The 17,653-nt window shown below is 44.2% G+C and overlaps 1 protein-coding gene across 1 annotated transcript in view; it reads left to right on the top strand.

Annotated features, from left to right (window-relative positions):
• Nucleotides 1-15,144, top strand: part of LOC112236830 (pleckstrin homology domain-containing family A member 5) — a 199,263-nt gene extending 184,119 nt beyond the window's left edge. Inside the window, 15 exon segments of the mRNA XM_042300200.1 lie at nt 129-209; nt 3,721-3,780; nt 4,106-4,136; nt 4,139-4,185; nt 6,010-6,159; nt 7,274-7,375; nt 7,467-7,619; nt 7,881-8,069; nt 8,741-8,885; nt 9,137-9,270; nt 9,531-9,731; nt 9,880-10,440; nt 11,438-11,589; nt 11,792-11,961; nt 13,865-15,144. Of these exon segments, the coding sequence (XP_042156134.1) occupies nt 129-209; nt 3,721-3,780; nt 4,106-4,136; nt 4,139-4,185; nt 6,010-6,159; nt 7,274-7,375; nt 7,467-7,619; nt 7,881-8,069; nt 8,741-8,885; nt 9,137-9,270; nt 9,531-9,731; nt 9,880-10,440; nt 11,438-11,589; nt 11,792-11,961; nt 13,865-13,899 (2,211 nt within the window). The 3' untranslated portion in view covers nt 13,900-15,144.
• The last annotated feature ends 2,509 nt before the right edge of the window (nt 15,145-17,653 follow it).

Below are 17,653 nucleotides of genomic sequence, written 5' to 3'. Positions count from 1 at the left end.
CAACAATGTGTTCTTTATTTCGATGGATCCTTTCTAGGCTCTGCCGTTGTGTTCGCTAACTAACACCTATATTATGCTGTTGTGTGTTGTTGCTCCCTTCCACCCTGCCTAACGTTGATCTCCACTAGACGAAGGACAATGAGCCGTTAATCTTCACGATTCACACTATGATTGAGAACTCTGCACCACGGCCTCAACTGTACCAGCAAGTAAGGTCTTATTGGCAAACCAATGACTCTTCTCCTGCACTCCTCTCCTCCCTCCATCATCGATCCCTCCTGTTTTTGTTCACATTGGATGCAGTCAGTCAGTCGGTTACCCCTCTTCCTGGTGTCATGATCCCAACATTGTTTGACATGTACCTTCATGTGTTGTTTTGACTACAGCACATCCTCATCCTAATTAGCCATGTCCATCCTACCTCATTGTAACTTGATGGTATTGTTGCTGCTGGGTATTACGGTGGCTGCTACCTTAGAGCCATACCCCCCCATCCTCCTGCAATACCAATGCTGTTGATGATGGATCTTATGTTGGCTCGGCGCTGTACGATCACAGTCAAATCAGCACCTCTCTTCTCTGTGCTTTGTAATATTATGTTCCGTTTGTCTACATGGGTTTGATATGAGCTCAATGGAGAACCTGTTGTTTAAGTAGCTTAGTGGTTAGAGCATTGGGCCAGTAACCGAAAGGTTGCTGGATCGAATCCCAGAGCTGATAGGGTAAAAAAATCTGTCGTTCTGCCGCTGAACAAGGCAGTTAACCTACTGTTCCCCGGTAGGCCGTCATTGTAAATAAGAATTTGTTCTTAACTGACTTGCCTAGTTAAATAAAGGTTGAATGAAATGTTAATAAAATATAATGACTTCCTTTTTTGGGTGGTGGCCCAATAGTGTAATAGTGAATGAAAGAGTGCAGGGGTATTTTATTTGAAGCTGGGTAAATTGTCCTAGAGGGTGTACTGTGTGAGGTCCATAGTCTGGCCTTTCAACTGTGCTAAATTATCATTTTATTACAGGCTTCTACAGGTATGACTTCAGCCCTGCTCTCTTAAACCTCCCCCTCTTTAGCTGTCCTGGGGTTGAAAATCACCTGCCTGCTCCTTAACTGAAGTAGTCAGGAGTGTGAGGATGGCTGGTTTTCCCCAGCTGTGTGTGTGTGTGTGTGTGTGTGTGTGTGTGTGTGTGTGTGTGTGTGTGTGTGTGTGTGTGTGTGTGTGTGTGTGTGTGTGTGTGTGTGTGTGTGTGTGTGTGTGTGTGTGTGTGTGTGTGTGTGTGTGACTGTGTGACTGTGTGCGTTAATGTGTGTGCCTCCGTAAGGGCCAGATTTAGCCCAGGTCTTTTAGAGGTTTTCATTAGTCAAGCTCCAGCCATGACAGAGTGTACCGGGGGACAGTAATGAAGAGTGCACAGAGGGGACGGTAATTAGTGTGGCACAGGGCAGAGCTGCCAGCACAGAGGACTATACACCCAGCCTAGCCAACCACTACAGCAGCCCTCTAGCCTCTCTTAAGGGTGTGTGTGTGTGTGTTAGAACATCCTCCTCTAGTCTCTGGTGACCTCCTGATGCCAGCTTCCTGTCCTCCATAGCTTCTTCACACCCCTGGAGCCTCCATCAGTAGGACTGTTATCAGTGATGCTACTGAAGTGGAAAACACAGTCTGATTTCCCAGCAGAGGGGGCTGACACTCCTTATTGTGAAATGGACATTTGGGCTGAGAAGTTGTATCCAAAGTGTTGTTAAGTCATAAGTTATGAGAAGAGAAGGTCAATGAAATTGCATGGAGAGCTCCATTTCACCCTCCCTCCCTCTCTCTTCTCTCTCTGGGCTTTGTTGACCCTGTGGACAACTCTTGTAAGGACACAGATATTTACCATGAAAACCACATCACAAATGAATAACCAGACCATGGGTGCATCTTAATACTCTTGTGGCCTCCTCTCCTCGTGTCATCTCCTTCGTCTGCACTGATCGGAAGACACGGGACGGCTGTAATCAGTATGGTGGATACCTGCTAGAAATGTGCTTTTACCTGTCCGGTTCTTTAACCTGTCTAGGACTGGCTCGCCAACAGCCAATGAAATTGCAGGGCGCCAAATACAAATCAACAGAAATCTCATAAATCAAATTTCTCAAACATAGAAGTATTAGGCACCATTTTAAAGATAAGATTCTCGTTAATCCAACCACATTGTCTGATTTCAAAAATGCTTTACAGCGAAAGCTCCACAAATGATTGTTAGGTCACCACCAACTCACAGAAAATCCCAGCCATTTTTCCAGCCAAAGAGAGGAGTCACAAATAGAGATCAAATTAATCACTAACCTTTGATGATCTTCATCCGATGACACTCATAAGACTTTATGTTATACAATACATGTATGTTTTGTTCAGTAAAGTTCATATTTATATCCAAAATCTTATTTTACATTGGCGTGTTATGTTCAGTAGTTTCAAAACATGAAGTGATATTGCAGAGAGCCACATGAATTCACAGAAATACTCATTATAAATGTTGATAAAAATTCAAGTGTTATGCATGGAACTTTAGATACACTTCTCCTTAATGCAACCGCTGTGTCAGATTTTTAAAAAACTTTACAGCAAAGGCATAATCTGAGAACAGCGCTCAAAGCCCAAACCAGCCAAAATAAATATCCGCCATGTTGCGCAGTCAACATTAGTCAGAAATAGCATCATAAATATTAATTTACCTTTGATGATCTTCATCAGAATGCACTCCCAGGAATCACAGTTCCACAATAAATGCTTGTTTTGTTCGATAATGTCCATCATTTATGTCCAATGGCTTCTTTTATTAGGGCGTTTGGTAAACAAATCCAAAATCACGTTCAGGTCCAGTCGGATTAAAAGTTCAAAAAGTTATATTACAGTTTGAAGAAACTTGTCAAACTAAGTATAGAATCAATCTTTAGGATGTTTTTATCATAAATGTTCAATAATGTTCCAACCGGATAATTCCATTGTCTGTAGAAAAGCAATGGAACGAGAGATACCTCTCTCGTGAACTGCGCGTGACTGAGAACGAGGCTGCAGGCAGACCACTTAGTCAAACAGCTCCCATCCGGCCTCCCTTCACACGAGCAGCCTGAAACAAAGTTCTAAAGACGGTTGACATCTAGTGTGAAGCCTTGGGAAGTGCAAAATAACCCATATCCAACTGTGTATTCGATAGGGTTGAGTTCAGAAACTACAAACCTCAGATTTCCCACTTCCTGTTTGGATTTTTTGCCTGCCATATGAATACTGTTATACTCACAGACATCATTCAAACAGTTTTAGAAACTTCAGAGTGTTTTCTATCCAATACTAATAATGTGCATATATTAGCATCTGGGACTGAGTAAGAGGCAGTTCACTCTGAGCACGCTATTCATCCAAAAGTGAAAATGCTTCCCCTATCTCAAAGAAGTTTTAACAAGGAGACAAGTAGACTATTGAGAAAAAACCCATGTCATGGGTCTGTATTACATGTTGTTTTGCTGTCCCCTGTCTGTGGCTGTCTTCCCACAGGCAGCCCAATTGTGATCTTTTTTCCACTAATTGGTCTTTTGACCAATCACATCAGATCTTTTCAAATCAGATCTTTTTCAAAGCAGATCTGATTGGTCAGAAGACCATTTAGTGAAAAGAAGATCACAATTGGGCTGCCTGTGTAAACAAGGCATGTGTGTCTCTAAGGCTGTCTGGTGTTTCAGATCAGCCCTGAGGACTACAAAGACAACTCCTACAGCCACCAGAGGCCAGAGGACATAGACGTAAGACCAAGTCCTTTTATTATTGTCTTGTCGAGGTAGAGGGCAAAGCATTCATTTCCCTTTGCACCTATCCTCTAGTCTAGACACACAGCAGTTGGCTTCCTAGACATAGATTGAAAGATGCAATTAATAGAATACACACTGGTGTGTGTGTGTGTGTGTGTGTGTGTGTGTGTGTGTGTGTGTGTGTGTGTGTGTGTGTGTGTGTGTGTGTGTGTGTGTGTGTGTGTGTGTGTGTGTGTGTGTGTGTGTGTGTGTGTGTGTGTGTGTGTGTGTGTGTGTGTGTGTGTGTGTGTGTGTGTGTGTGTGTGTGTGTGTGTTTCAGACTAAGCTGAGCAGACTGTGTGAGCAGGACAAGTGGTGAGAACACAGGAGGAGAAACTACAGCAACTACACAGAGAGAAGGTAACTACTGTACACAGACTTTCAACTGACAACTTGCTTCACAAACACACACACTGGGCTGTCTGAGGCTGGAGTAGACCTTTATCATACAGAGGGAGAGAAGGAGAGAGAGTGTGCCGAGACTGAAGGAGATACAGGGCCTTCAGAAAGTATTCACATCCCTTGACATTTTCCACATTTTGTCACAGCCTGAATTTACTATTGATTAACTTGAGATTTTTTGGTCACTGGTCTACACACAATACACCGTAATTTCAAAGCAGGATTACGTTTTTAGACATTTTTCCAAATTAATCAAAAATGAAAAGCTGAAATGTCTTGAGTCAATAAGTATTCAGCCCATTTGTTATGGCAAGCCTAAATAAGTTCAGGAGTAAACATCTGCTTAATAAGTCACATAATAAGACGCATGGACTCAATAATAGTGTGTAATGACTACCTCATCTCTGTACCACACATACAATTAACTGTAAGGTCCCTCAGTTGAGTAGTGAATTTCAAACACAGATTCAACCACAAAGACCAAGGAGGTTTTCCAATGCCTCGCAAAAAAGAGCACCTATTGGTAGATGGGTAAAAATAAAAAAGCAGACATTGAATATCCCTTTGAGAATGGTGAAGTTATTAATTACGCTTTGGGTGGTGTATCAATACACCCAGTCACTACAAAGATACAGGCGTCCTTCCTAACTCAGTTGTTGGAAAGGAAGGAAACCGCTCAGTGATTTCACCATGATGCCAATGGTAAGTTTAAAACAGTTACAGGTTTTAATGGCTGTGATAGGGGAAAACTGAGGATGGATCAACAACATTGCAGTTACTCCACAATACTAACCTAAATGACAGACTGAAAAGACAGAAGCCTGTACATAATAAAATATTCCAAAACATGCATCCTGTTTACTACAAGTAGTACTGTGGTAATTCACTTTTTGTCCTGCATACAAAGTGTTATCCAATACAACATATTATTGAGTACCACTCTCCATATTTCCAAGCATAGTGGTGGCTGCATCATGTTATGGGTATGCTTGTGCTTGTAATCATTAAGGACTGGGGAGTTTTTCCAGGATAATTAAGAAACTGAATGGAGCTAAGCAAAGGCAAAATCCTAGAGGAAAATGTGGTTCAATCTGCTTTCCACCAGACACTTTGAGTTGATTTCACCTTTCAGCAGGACTATAACCTAAAGCACAAGACCAAATCTACACTGGAGTTGCGTACCAAGAAGACTGTGATTGTTCCCTGAGTGGCCGATTTACAGTTTTGACTTTAATCTGCTTGGTCTAGCAACCAATTTGACAGAGCTTGAAGAATTTTGAAGAGAGACTTCGAGACCCAGAAAGACTCACAGCTGTAATCGCTGAAAAGTTGCTTCTAAAAAAGTATTGACTCAGGGGTGTGAATACTTTTGTAAATGAGATACTGTGTGTAAACGGGTGACTTTTAATTTTTTTTTAATTCAGGCTGTAACAAAATAAAATGTGGAATACGTCAAGGGGTATGAATACTTTCTCATGGTCTCTCCAAGGCTACCAACCCTCTTTTGCTAGGCTTGTACCACAGTGGATAGACGAGCTAGCAGACTCACAGCTGGGAACTGACTCTCTCTCCCTTGCAGACAGCAGCTCTAGCCTGCCCCCTAGGGTCCTGGGAGTGGCGGTACACACTTTTGATGGTGGCGATGCTATGATAATGTTTGGTTGGTTCTATGCCTGTGGTTCTGTTTGTGTTTCTGTGTGTAGTCGTCAGACAAATGTTGGCCGTAGATGTTGTGCTGACCTGTGTCGTTGTCGTCTTCTTCCTCTTCCTATCTCTCTGCAGAACACCCTGGAGACGGCTTTGCTGTCTGCCAGTCAGGAGATAGAGCAGAGCTCTGACAACCCAGCGGCCGTACAGAGCCTTATACAGCAGAGAGACGTACTGCAGAATGGACTGCTCAGTACCTGTAGAGAACTGGCACGGGTCAAGACTGTGAGTTCATATTGTAGCGGTATTTATTAGAGGGGTAAAGAGAGATTTTGTTCGGGCGCCAGGCAGGTATTAAACATGCCGAAAGGAAAATAGTAGAATAGAGAGAGTACCACTACCAGACCAACACACATCAGCAGAAGAGACTGCCTAGAGGGTAGCCTGTTTACCAGATAGCCAGTGGAGAGAAAAGAGAATACACACCATATAAACCCACATCACAGCACAGGGGTAACCCCACCCAGAATACCTCATATAATAATAATAATAATAATAATAATAATAATAATAATAATAATGGCAGAGCAATTGAACAGCGACTTCATACAAGAAAGAACCCAGTCATCAACAGAGGATTTGCAATAATCTGTATTTATCGTCCAGTGGAGGAGTGCAGAGGGTTTGAATGTGGGGGGTGTTCTTAGACACAACAAAGGCCTTAAAAATGTCCACAATCTTCTCGGCCACATGTCATTAGTACACCTCAATACAGTTCACATAACAATACACAATTTACAAGCAACCTCACTTTTAACTAAAATGTCCACCCAAATATGTCTGGCAGGGCAATAATAGTCCAGCTCTAAAGAGAGAAAGAGAACAAGAGAGATCTTAGCTGTGGTCTTCAGGCGTGCCGGTGTACTGTCTGACCGTCCGATGGTTTGTATGTCAAAGCCTCGTAACAATGTTGCTACTAATTCCATGCGATCCATAACCGGCGCGGACCTAGAACTGTCACACCGATGATTAAGTTAAATACTTTATAAACTACACACGCTGAAAATAAAGCAAACTTCTGCAGCATAGCACACACAATCAAACTGTCACGCCAACCAAGAGCTCCTCCCCAAAGAGCTGAACGAGCTGTCTTTATTTTCTCCTTCCTTACTGCTGATGCACTCTTAAAGTGGCAGCGCACGGTGAAGGCTCTGTGCAGGATTTCGCCACAATATGTATACACACACACACACACACACTGTACATGCAGATGTCAACACACACTGATCAGCACCTGTCAAGATCTCTCCAGGGTCAATGCTGTGAGTGTCAGTGCATAAACACACGCACACACACACACACACACGCTGTCTAGTAGTGACACCCTCTCGTCTCTCAGGAGTTGGAGCGGTCGTGGAGGGAGTATGATAAAATGGAATCTGGCGTCTCTCTGGCCAAAACCAACCTGTTGGAACAGCTAGAGGCCCTGGGCAGCCCACAGGTAAGACTCTCTCAACCACTCACACACATGCAAACATGCCTTTGCAAGATGGAGAGTGTTTTTGAATCATTTTCTGTCACTGTGTGAGCAGACGGAACCTCCCAGCCAGCAGCATGTCCACATCCAGAAAGAGCTGTGGAGGATCCAAGATGTGATGGAGGCTCTGGCCAAGAACAAACCCCAGAGGACCACTGACACTGGTTTCCTTGGTTCCAAACCCATCTCAAACCTACAGAAGAACGAGGTGAGTCTCAATTCTACTCTATGGATAAAGAAAAACACCAGATAAGTACTGTATATAATCTGTGCATGGAGTCTTTGTGAACTGATTTAAAGCTGTCCGCAGCCTACATGTGAAACGGATGTGAGCCAGATAGCTCCAGTCAATGCCACAGAGACTGTGCTGATCTGTCTAATACTCTTGTGTGGTGTGGCTTACTGTTGTCACAAGAGTGTCTCAACAACAACAACTTTTTATCTATCCTCTCCTCTCCTCATGCGGCAGCCGGTGACCTTGTTCCGGTCACTCTGTTCTCTCACGGAGGGTGACCGTCAGCCCCTCCGCCCGCCCCTCCCCCAGTCCTACGGCTCAACAGAGCGCCCTCCCGCAGTACCCCCCCTTCCCTCCCCCTCGGGCGCCCGTCCGCCACCACACACAAGCAAGCACGGCCAGAGGAACGGAACACACAGCAGTGTAAGAGACACGCTGACTCGTCACGCCTGACCCTTCAACCCCTGTCCTTGTGCTTCATCATCGCTACTTGCCCTTAAGCACAGATCTAGGATCTGTTTAACTTCACCAAATTTGAATCTTAACCTTTAGGGTGAGGTAATACAAAACTGATCTTAGGTCAGTGTCTAGGGGCAGTTTTATCCTACTCTGTACAAGACCAGTACAAATTGACCCCTGACCCTCTACCTTTACCCTCACTACACATGGTTAATCTCTCATCGCCAACTTGGGTCACCGTTGAGACTCTCTTTTCGTTTGCTCTGAATCATTTGTTTTACCATTTGTAGACATTCAGGTTTTTCCCTGCCTCTTACCCTGGAGTGTTGAGTTTGACATTCATTCCTTTGGTTTATCATCTGTTTGCTCTTCAGTTTGGCTTATTCTTCTTTCCATGGAAGCGTGTGTGACTCCACCCCAGTTGTCATTCCGACTGTGTCTGAGTGCTGTGCTGCGGTGTGACTACTCTTAGTGTTTGGAGTGTCAGTTAACCGTTTCCTGCTCTTTTCGGCTCCGTTTTAAATGTCCCTCGACCATCCATCGGTCACATCCATCGTGACCACTTTGTGACCTGCGCGTGTCCGTGTTTCCTATGCGTGTACCTCTCAGTGTGCTGACTCTCTGTCCCTCTACAGCAAGGCCCAGACTACCGTCTGTATAAGAGTGAACCAGAGCTGACCACTGTGGCCGAGGAGGTGGACGATAACAACGGGGAGGACAATGACAAGGACAGACTACAGGCGGGGCTGACCACTGACAAGGAGCCTGCGGCCACTAAAGGTCAGTCACTGTCTGTCATCACTGTCTAGTTTGGTCACGCTGTCGCCTCTGTTTCGGGCTGGATACGTGCTAGGGTCAAAACTATTGTAATTCAGTGAATTCAAGAAGTAATTATAAATTCCATAGGTCAACTTATAAAGAGCATTATAAGTATTACTTATAAAGGGTTTATAAGTACTCTATTAACTGAATATAAAAAATGAAACACCTCTAATGGCTTTGTCACTGACTTAGTCCCCCACCCCTCCAAGTCCCATTAGGAGTACCAGTCTACCCAGTGGGTATCGTGCCCCCCAGGACCAAATCCCCCATGAGCCCCCCAGAGTCCTGCACCATCGCCTCCTACGTCACCCTGAGGAAGGGCAAGAAGCCTGACCCCAGGACTGTAAGTCTGACTCAGCACTTTAGGGAATAGCAGGGGAACAGAACTATACACTGACCCTCGCTAACATATTAGAAACTGTTGTTTGATAGACAGGACAGCACTGATTTTGGACTCGGAAGTGCTACTGTTGCTATTCATTCCCTGACATTTTTACCACTACAAGAGCTGGAGAAGGACACAATATGTCACCAATAGACGGGCAGATAAAACAAAATAATAATCCAACTCGACTGATCCCTGCTCCACTGCTCCCCCTGTAGGAGCGTCCTCACAGTGCGGTGGAGCAGACCTGCGGACCGGGGGAGAGGGAGAGCGGCAGAGCCAGGATGAGTGTAGAGGAGCAGCTGGAGAGGATCAGGAGACACCAGCAGGCCTCGCTCAGGGAGAAGAAGAGAAGTAGCAGCAGTATCTCCCCCTCACGCTCTCCATCCTTCTCCAAGGAGAACCCCTTCGTTACACAGGTAACCTCTCCTCGGTTTGGTGTGTGTGTTTGATAGGACTACGCGTGTGTGTGTGTGTGTGTTGATAAACCTTGTTTCACAGCATTGAATGTGATTGTGTACACACTGTAAAACTGAGTTATTAATTTGGCATGTGTGTCTCCTGCAGGTCAGGCTGGAGGTGTTCTCCACAGATACCCAGGAGCTGGAGGCAGCACTGCAAGACCTGGAGGAGGTCAGAGGCCGAGTTACAGAGCATCTGGAGAGGGACCGAGGTGCAGAACTGGAGCTGCAGAGAGACAGAGCTGCAGCAGCTGCTGAAGAAGAAATGGAGAGGGGTCGAGCTGCAATAGAAAAGCTGGAGCGAGACATGACTGAGGTGGCTGCAGTGGTGGAGCAGGAGATGGCCAGGACTGCTGTGGCTGTAGAAGAGGAGTTGGACAGGGCTGCAGAATTGGAGCTGGAGAGAGACCGGGCCGCAGTAGCAGCAGCTGCGGAAGAATTGGAGAGGGCTAGAGCTGCAGCTGAAGAACTAGTCAGAGGGAGGACTGCAGTGTCTCCAGAAGAGGCGCTGGATATTGACACGGCTGCATTGGTGGAGCTGGAGATGGAAATCACTGTGGTGGAGGAGATCAGCTACAGAGCTGAGGAGGTGGATGTCATCCCTGTCCTCAGGCTGAGTGAGGAGGAGCCACAGCCCCAGACGGAGAGCTCCAACATGGACACAGAGGTAGGAGAATGTCCCTACTCACACAGACCACCAGAGAGCAGAATATGTATGGCAGACAATATCATTTGATACGTATGTTTATGACTAGTAGGAGTGGTGACTGAGTCAGCATGGTGTACTGTAACTCTGAATAAATAAGAAAGATCCTTACCGAGGATGCACAGAGCACTGTGTTCCTTCACTGAAAAATTAACCTTTTCAAAAAGAGTATTCAGAGAGAGAAGAAAGACTTGTACAAGTACAAATTTATATCTAATCCAATAATGTTGCGCTAAGAGTGTTTCAGGGTTTTAGGGCATAAATGGTTGTGTTGTGTTGGCAGCCTGGTCTCCGTGTTAATGTCCTTTAATCTGATCTGGGAGTCTTTGTGGGCGTGAGGAGGATCCAGGCTGGATTTAGGGGTTTATCTCTGGGCCTCAGCCCAGCCGTGGTGACTCACACTGGGCTAGAGAGAGCGAGAGAGAGACACCTCCCAGAGCTGGCCTGAGCTCCACGGAATCTCATGATCTGATGATGATGATGCAGTTGGCTCAATTAATGTCCTCTAATTTAGTAGCCCAGTTTTTAAAAAATATATGGCGAAAGCTGCTTAAGTCCATTGGTTATCACCATGTGTCTTATACCAATGTGTCTCAACTCCAGTCCTTGTGGATCCTCAACAGTACGCATTTGTTCTTGTAGCCCCGGGCAAACGTCACTGAGTGGCTGGGTGGCTTGATGATGAGTTGACCGTTTGAATCAGGTGGGCTTGTCAGGGGTTAGAATAAACCAAATGTACTGCTGGAGTTACTCAAGGACTGGAGTGGTGCCTTACACCTACCCGGTTTCTTCAGATCCCCAAACATCGAAGAGGTAGCCGCTAGGGATTGACATTAGACCACCAAGATCGTGTTCAGTAGGGCAAAAATAAGAGCTCCGTTTCAAAACATATTTTCCTGTTTGGTACCGCCTGAACACAGCCCAGACTACAGTCTAACTCACTGTCCGTGTGTTGCAGGTGTCAGAGACCCAGATGATGGTGATATCGGATCAGGGTGTGAAGCCCCTGTATGTACAGTACCTGATCCCTGGACAACATCAACAGCAGGGGGAGAGGGAGACAGAGAGGAGAAACACCCACACTCCCAACACCCTCATTCCCCACAACAGGTGAGACTAGCTGGGCCTCACCAGGACATATCTTAGCCTCTCTGGATTGATAGCAACTTTGACCCTGTTTGAATACTTTAAAACCATCCCTTCCTTCATCCAACTGTATTTAGATCAGTGACTACCTCATTAAAGGCAGTAAAGAAGGATGCATTTGTAAGTATTGGAATAAGGACTGTATGTGAAGGTATGACTGTGCCAGTTTGCCAGCTGCTGTGTCAGAAGCACTGACTCCTGAACTTGAGGAGGACATGATGCAGAGTGAGGTGATGCAAGGGGAGGCCCCAGAGCATGAGACCCAGGGGAACAACATTAACATATCCTATGAACTACCAGTAGAGGGCGCTAAACTCAACAACAACCTGATGGCAGGTAAGAGAACATAGTGCTTTGTTGATGATGATTGATTGATGGAATGATTGATGGATTGATTGATTGATATATAACTGATAAATGTCAAAGCATTTACGTATAGTACCAGTCCAAATTTGGACACCTACTCATTCAAGGGTTTTTCTTTATCTGTACTATTTTTCTACATTGTAGAATAATAGTGAAGAGATCAAATCTATTAAATAACACATCTTTGCAGAATCTTGGCATTCTCTCAACCAGCTTCACAAGGAATGCTTTTCCAACAGTCTTGAAGGGGTTCCCACGTATGCTGCTTTTCTTTGTTGGCTGCTTTTCATTCACTCTGCGGTTCATCTCATCCCAAACCATCTCAATTGGGTTGAGGTCGGGTGATTGTGGAGGCCTGGTCATCTGATGCAGCACTCCATCACTCTCCTTCTTGGTCAAATAGCCCTTACTCAGCCTGGAGGTGTGTTTTGGGTCACTGTCCTGTTGAAAAACAAATGATAGTCCCACTAATCCCAAACCAGATGGGATGGCATATCACTGCAGAATGCTGTGGTAGACATTCTGCTTAAGTGCCTTGAATTCTAAATAAATCACAGACAGTGTCACCAGCAAAGCACCATCACACCTCCTCCATCTCTTCACGGTGGGTCACACACATGCGGAGATCATCCATTCACCTACTCTGTGTCTCATAAAGACATGACGGTTGGAACCAAAAATCTCAAATTTGGACTCAGACCAAAGGACAGATTTCCACCAGTCCAATGTCCATTGCCTGTGTTTCTTGGTCCATGCAAGTTATTCTTGTTATTGGTGTTCTTTAGTAGTGGTTTCATTGCAGCAATTCGACCATGAAGGCCTGATTCACGCAGTTTCCACTGAACAGTTGATGTTGAGATGTGTCTGTTACTTGAACTCTGACATTCATTTATTTGGGCTGCAATCTGAGGTGCAGTTAACTCTAATGAACATATTCTCTGCATTAGAGGTAACTCTGAGTCTTCCTTTCCTGTGGAGGTCCTCATGAGAGCCAGTTTCATCATAGCACTTGATGGATTCCATATGTGTTATTTCATAGTTTTAATGACTTCTCTATTATTCCACAATGTAGAAAATGGTAAAAATGAAGAAAAACCCTTGAGTGAATAGGTGTGTCCAAACTTTTGACTGCTACTGTGTGTGTTGTTTGCAGTGAAAAGCCTGCCCTTTCCACCCCAGTCCTCCTCCTCTCCCTCTCCTCCATCTCCTCCTCAACTCACTGACGGATCCCACTTCATGTGTGTGTAGACGTGTCGAGGAGGTGGTTCTGTGAACTGAACTACACTCAGTAAGAGACTTCTCTGTCCTTACCTACAACCTTTGACCTTTATCAAATCAAATGTTATGCGCCGAATACAACAGGCCTTATAGTGAAATGCTTACTTACAAGCCCTAACCAACAATGCAGTATAATAAAAAAAGTAAAAGACAACAACAAAAAATAAGAATAACAAATAAAAGTAACAGATAATTAAATAGCAGCAGTAAAATAACAATAGCGAGGCTATATACAGGGGGTGCAGGTACAGAGTCGATGTGCGGGGGCACCGGTTAGTTGAGGTAATATGTACTGTAGGTAAAGTTAATAACTCTACCCATCAACCCCCTAACCTCAACTTCAGGGTCCAGTGCTCAGCCCTCAGAGATCTACCCTCCAATCGACACAGATCTTACCAGCAGGCAACATCACACCAGCCATTTAAACACAGCCATGATTTGTCGCCGAAGCAAAAAGCACTGTCTAGTCATGTCAGCATAAACATTTTCTCAACATTCTTTTGTTGTTGAACATTGTGGCTTGTGACCTCTGCTATTTTTGTGTGTGATCATCGGTCTCTTCACCACTTCCCTCTCTTTGCACTTATCCCTGCAGCCCAGACATTGACCTTGGTGAGCAGTGACTCATAAGCGTTGCCAGCCTGGAGACCCAAGATGGCATCCTACAGAGCCATGATGGCACCAGCCAGCCTGCACAGAGCATGCCCAGTAGCTCTCTGTATGTATAGAAACAACTGTAGCCAGACAGACAGAAAGAGTAGATCCACAGGCCTGCTCGTATTACTTACTGCCTGCCTACACAATAACTGTGATGCAAAACTTTTTCATTCACACAGAGATATCAGAGGACGAGATAGTATTACCAGAGTGATAATTGATGATGATTATTATAATTACTGGTATTATGATGGTCTGTTATTTTGGACATGTTCTGTGAGGATGTCTTGAGTGTCTATTAGCTGAGCACTGCTGTGAAAAGGAGAGGACTGTACAGTTGTAAATAAGAGCATTAGAGGAGTCTCACACTGGGAAGATCTCAATTGCATACTCCTTTCTCATCTAATGGGTTCTGAGAAGGAGACAAGGACCTGAGGATGGGAGGAGTATGCATTTGAGGTCTTCCCACAATCACACACTATTGAGAGGGCGAAGCACCAAATCTACACACACTAAGGCAGTGCTTTACTTTAACCACACCGGGGCGCCATATGCTCTTGTCTTTTTTACTGGTTTTACTCCCATTTAAGTTTTTAACCCGATGCCCTAAACTTTTCATTTTCCACATATTTTACACCGCACATTCCCTCATTGTTCAAAGAAGTTGTTAATATATACATATATAAAACATATAGAATGAACTAACTATTCAATGGGTTTATACTTCAATAAGGTGCCACCCTATTGCTGCTGTTGGACAGAGTTTAAATATTTTATAAAAGTTGTGTTTATTTATGTCGGGAGGATCGGAATCTGGTCGCCGCTGACAACCACACGTAAATGTCCTGGGTTAGAATCGATCTGCTTCTCTGTTTTTTTTTTTTCTACGGCTGAGATATATTTAAAGTAAAATATAGAAGAGAGATAAAATAGTTTTATGAGATTAGGGTTGTGTGTTAGATTCTGTCTGATTGTGTGGAGTCCTGGACAGAGAGAAGAGAACAGCACATGTATAAGCAATAAGCAGGCGTTTTGTTCCTCCAGGACATTCAAATATAATGTACATAAATGTAAAGTTTCATTGTGTAAATGATGTACACCATAGAAAGAGCAGAGCAGAAATTATAAGTCTGAGGTTATTATTATTAGAGTTAATATGAAAAATGTTCATATCTCATCTGTTTTATATCATGTGAAATAAATGTTGATGTTCTTAAATGCTGCGGTGGGGGTTTATGTTCTGCTACGTATTGACATTTGTTTTAAACATTGGGAGATCAAAGGAATGTCATTCCCAATGCTTCCTGCTGTTTTGGTTTTATCATGTTACATATATGATTTCCTGATCACTGATATGATAGAAGCTCTGATGGTGCTGAAGACGAGACATTGACAAACTTTAAAGATCAGGAAGCTCCTTTCTGTGTCCGTTGAGGGACTGGGACTCTGGCCTCCAGCTGGAAGTGTAGCCTACAGGCCAATAGCTCATATCCACTTGGTACATGAATGATCTCTGCTCTGGACAGTGCCACTGTCACACAAGACGCAGCCAATCACTCAGGTCATCGACACAGTAAGGTCAGTCCCCTCCATTCTCACCCTCTTTCCCCATCCTACCACCTTCTTCCCTTCCCCCTCCCCCCCTTTCATGCTGGACACACATGAGTAGCTATGTTAATGAGGCTTTGAATCTTTTGTGGTCCCGGCCTTGAGCACTCTGTGGCTATGTGGGCCTGGTTCCATTCCACTCCTTCCACTAGTTCCTACCCTTTCCATGCATCCTACCCTATAGTTCCTAATCCCTACCACCTTACGTATTTAGTATTTTATTAGGATACCCATTAGCTACTCCTCTTGTACCTGTACTTGGAAGAGTCCTTTACATGTGGTCATGATCTCCTACCTTACTTTTACAACTGAATAAGGCCTGGAGATGAAGAAAAGAAAATATATCCGCTTTGATGAATTTGCATGAAAATCTCGGCTTTATACAAAAACATAATTACACATATGCTAGGCCCGCTAATACAGTGGAGCACAGGTATGGTGGTAAGAATAGTCTAGATTTATGACTGAAATGTGTTAATGGGTGATTGGCCCTAACATTTCACTTTAAATGCTGTCAATGTTCTGTTTTCAGGAAAACTTTAAAAAAAAATGTTTCTTGAATATACCCGAAACATACAATATACTTGCAGCTCAACAACTACACCACACCAGTCATCCAATAGACTTCTATTCAGAGCGACACACAGAAGCATCCAGGGTCAACACCCTGCTCAAGGGCACTTTGACAGATCTCCCACCTGGCCAAACCAAGATCCCCCCCCACAGTTCCCCAGTAGCTGTCCCGCAACCGTTCGAGACCCCCCTCCTCCAAAGGACATCAAGGACAACTAAAATCATAACAGCAATATATGTTTGTGTGCATGTCTGGCACTATTACATGTATGTGTGTGTTCTTGTATGTGTTTATTTGAATGAGAGTGTGTGTATATGCATGTGTACAAACACCTGCAAGGCATCAGCCTCAGGCAAACCCGTGTTGTGCCGAAACTCTCTCCCCTGCCAGAATCCCCCCTCCCCCCGTTCTTCATTGCTGGGACTTGCTTGCTAGTTGAGATTTCTGCTCTTAACTCCGTTGTCAGTTTAGCCTACATTTCACTGTTCTTAGTGGCAGAAAGCATTTTGTATGCAGTTTTCGGTTTGGCTATTTATTTCAAGTGTATGTGGCGGTTCTTGCTTGTATGGCGCCCTGGGTGAACCCCCCCCGTCAGCGCCCCGCCCCCGGGTCCCGCCGCCGTGGGCGGTTGCCCTTGTCGCTCGTACATAAATCCGCTACTGATTTGTATTAGTCTATAAATACATCTCTTTGCCAAAGTTCGTCATCTCTTCCATGTCTTATTCGACTAGTATTTTTGAAAGTGTAAGGATAATAATTCAGCCGTAGTTGTTCTGAAATGTCTATTGCTTGCCAACGTTTCACTCGCTCCTCTATGTTTAATGTAACACACATACATTAATTAATAATTTCGGTTTCCTATCCTGACGTGAAGTTTGTTCTATAGAAAGTATTTGACTCTGATGTGTGCCACAGAAAGTATTTGACTCTAGCCGCAAGAATAAGGAAATTAGAATGGGGGGGGATTCTGGCAGGGGGGACATCCCAACCCTCAGCTTCCCTCAGCCCATCCCATCTATCTCTGCTGGCCACCCTCTACAAAGTTCTACTCAACATATATCTTTCAACTATGCTATGATGTTTAACGTACAATTTCAATCTATCTAATAGAATCTACAAATTACGTGTGGAAGATTAATATTTTTACTAAGAGTATTAGTATATTAGTAATTGACTGACCGGTCTCTCCAGATCTCCTAACAGTACTATTTCTAGGGTCAATTTTAGATCAATGTTAAGCATTTTCAGCCATTCCTGAACCTGAGACCAGAAACAGGCTACCTGAGGGCAATACCAAAATAAATGGTCTATTGATTCTGTATCTGCACAACAAAATCTGCAGAGCTTCGATGGTTTTATGCCCCAAATATTCAACATTTTGTTGGTGGTAAGAATTCTACATAATCATTTTAGCTGAAAAGCACGAAGTCCTGAATCTAGGCTTTATACAAAAACATAATTACACATATGCTAGGCCCGCTAAGAGTGGAACACCGGTATGGTGGTAAGAATTGTCTAGATTTATGACTGAAATGTATTAATGGG

The sequence above is a fragment of the Oncorhynchus tshawytscha genome, linkage group LG17 (assembly GCF_018296145.1).
Source record: "Oncorhynchus tshawytscha isolate Ot180627B linkage group LG17, Otsh_v2.0, whole genome shotgun sequence".
Taxonomy (NCBI): Eukaryota; Metazoa; Chordata; class Actinopteri; order Salmoniformes; family Salmonidae; genus Oncorhynchus; species Oncorhynchus tshawytscha.
The sequence above is the reverse complement of the archived record's forward strand: the minus strand, read 5'-3'. Positions and strand labels throughout refer to the sequence as shown.